The sequence below is a fragment of the Blastocystis sp. subtype 4 genome, assembly GCF_000743755.1.
Source record: "Blastocystis sp. subtype 4 strain WR1 chromosome Unknown seqid_0823, whole genome shotgun sequence".
Taxonomy (NCBI): Eukaryota; class Bigyra; order Opalinata; family Blastocystidae; genus Blastocystis; species Blastocystis sp. subtype 4.
Genome location: NW_014568724.1, coordinates 1 through 1,443, shown reverse-complemented (window position 1 = coordinate 1,443; position 1,443 = coordinate 1). Strand labels below are relative to the sequence as shown.

Here is a 1,443-nt window from a genome sequence, read left to right as displayed (position 1 = left end):
CCTCATTGAATGAAGTGTCTGGATTGATTGTATCGATTCGATACAGATATGGAGTGATTGTGTATTTGAATGGAAATGAAGCATGGAGAAATGGAGTGACAGGTGACCTGTCGATCAATTCTCAAGCTGAAAACTCGTATACAAATCTTTTGTATCGTGTGGTAACTCTACCTGGTAAGTTCGTGCCAAAGGATCCCTCACAGCCTTCAGTCACTTACCTGAAGCAAGGTCTCAACACCATTGCTATTGCTGTTGTGTCCATTCTCGATACTCAGAAGACATCTTACTTCGATGCGACTGTCCGTTTGATGACTAACAGACCTGAGGCCCACATTTGGGAGTTTTCAGGAGTTATTAGTGGTATTACTGGAAGTGCTTCAAATCCTTTTGATCTCACATCAGCCACATTCATTGGTTCGAGTTCATGTGGTTCCAATTCGCTAACTATCACATTGAATAATGATAGAAGAGAATGGATTGGTTCAGTTCAAATCCAGAACTCGTACGATACGGCGGTTTCAGGAGCTAAACAGTTCAAGTTATACGGACGTAACTCCAATAGTGAATCATGGACTCTGATTACGGAAGTATCAGGCCTCACTTATTCAATGGCTGCTCAGAAGCGTCGTATTTACACTAATAACAATGTTCCTTACAATCAGTTCAAATTTGAAGACTTTGGAACTGGTAATAATGCTGCTTGCACATGGAGAGTTCAATCTCTGAATTTGTATGCTGAGAATCTGTTAGAAGACGTAGAAGATTTCACTTATGAGTCTGTGACCGCGTTTATGAACATCGAAATGGCTGAGTTGATCCCTAGTGTCTCATTTGGATACAATCATTTTGAGATTACGCCTGCTCTGCCTCAGGGTCTGGTGATTGATGCCTTCAATGGATGGATCTCAGGTACTCCTACGGTCCAATCGCCTACTACGACTTATACTGTGACAGCTACTCAGTTCACAGGAACCTCTTATACGACCACCTTCTCTCTTGGTGTTAATGTGTGTTCTGGTGCTCAGAGTCTCATAACGATTCGAATTCGAGCTGATAGCTTCGATAGTGAAAACTCATGGAAACTGTTTGCTGGTCGAACCACTTCTGGTACTCCTCTTCAGTCTGTAACCAGATTCCCTGTGAAGCAGTCGTACTATTATCTGGATTTCTGTCTTCAGAATGACTTCTACACATTCCAGGCGATTGATTCATTTGGAGATGGATGGTCAATTGGATCTGGTTATACTCTGACTGTTGATATGGGAGAAATGGAATTGGATATCAATGAAGTACCAAGAAATGTTATCAAACCTGTGACTGTGACCACTGTATTCTCAAGCTATCTCCCTTTCCAGATTGAATACACAGATTGGAAGGTGATACAGAGTGATGTGTCAAGTGATTGGAATACTGTCAGTTTCGATGATTCCACTTGGAACACAT

General features: G+C 41.7%; 1 protein-coding gene across 1 annotated transcript; it reads left to right on the top strand.

Annotated features, from left to right (window-relative positions):
* Window positions 1-608: 608 nt before the first annotated feature.
* JH06_5533 (cadherin domain-containing protein) lies at window positions 609-1,443 on the top strand (the record flags this gene model as incomplete). The annotated part of the gene is made up of 1 exon (XM_014669242.1): window positions 609-1,443. A coding segment is annotated over one exon (835 nt), but the record flags the coding sequence as incomplete, so codon positions are not given.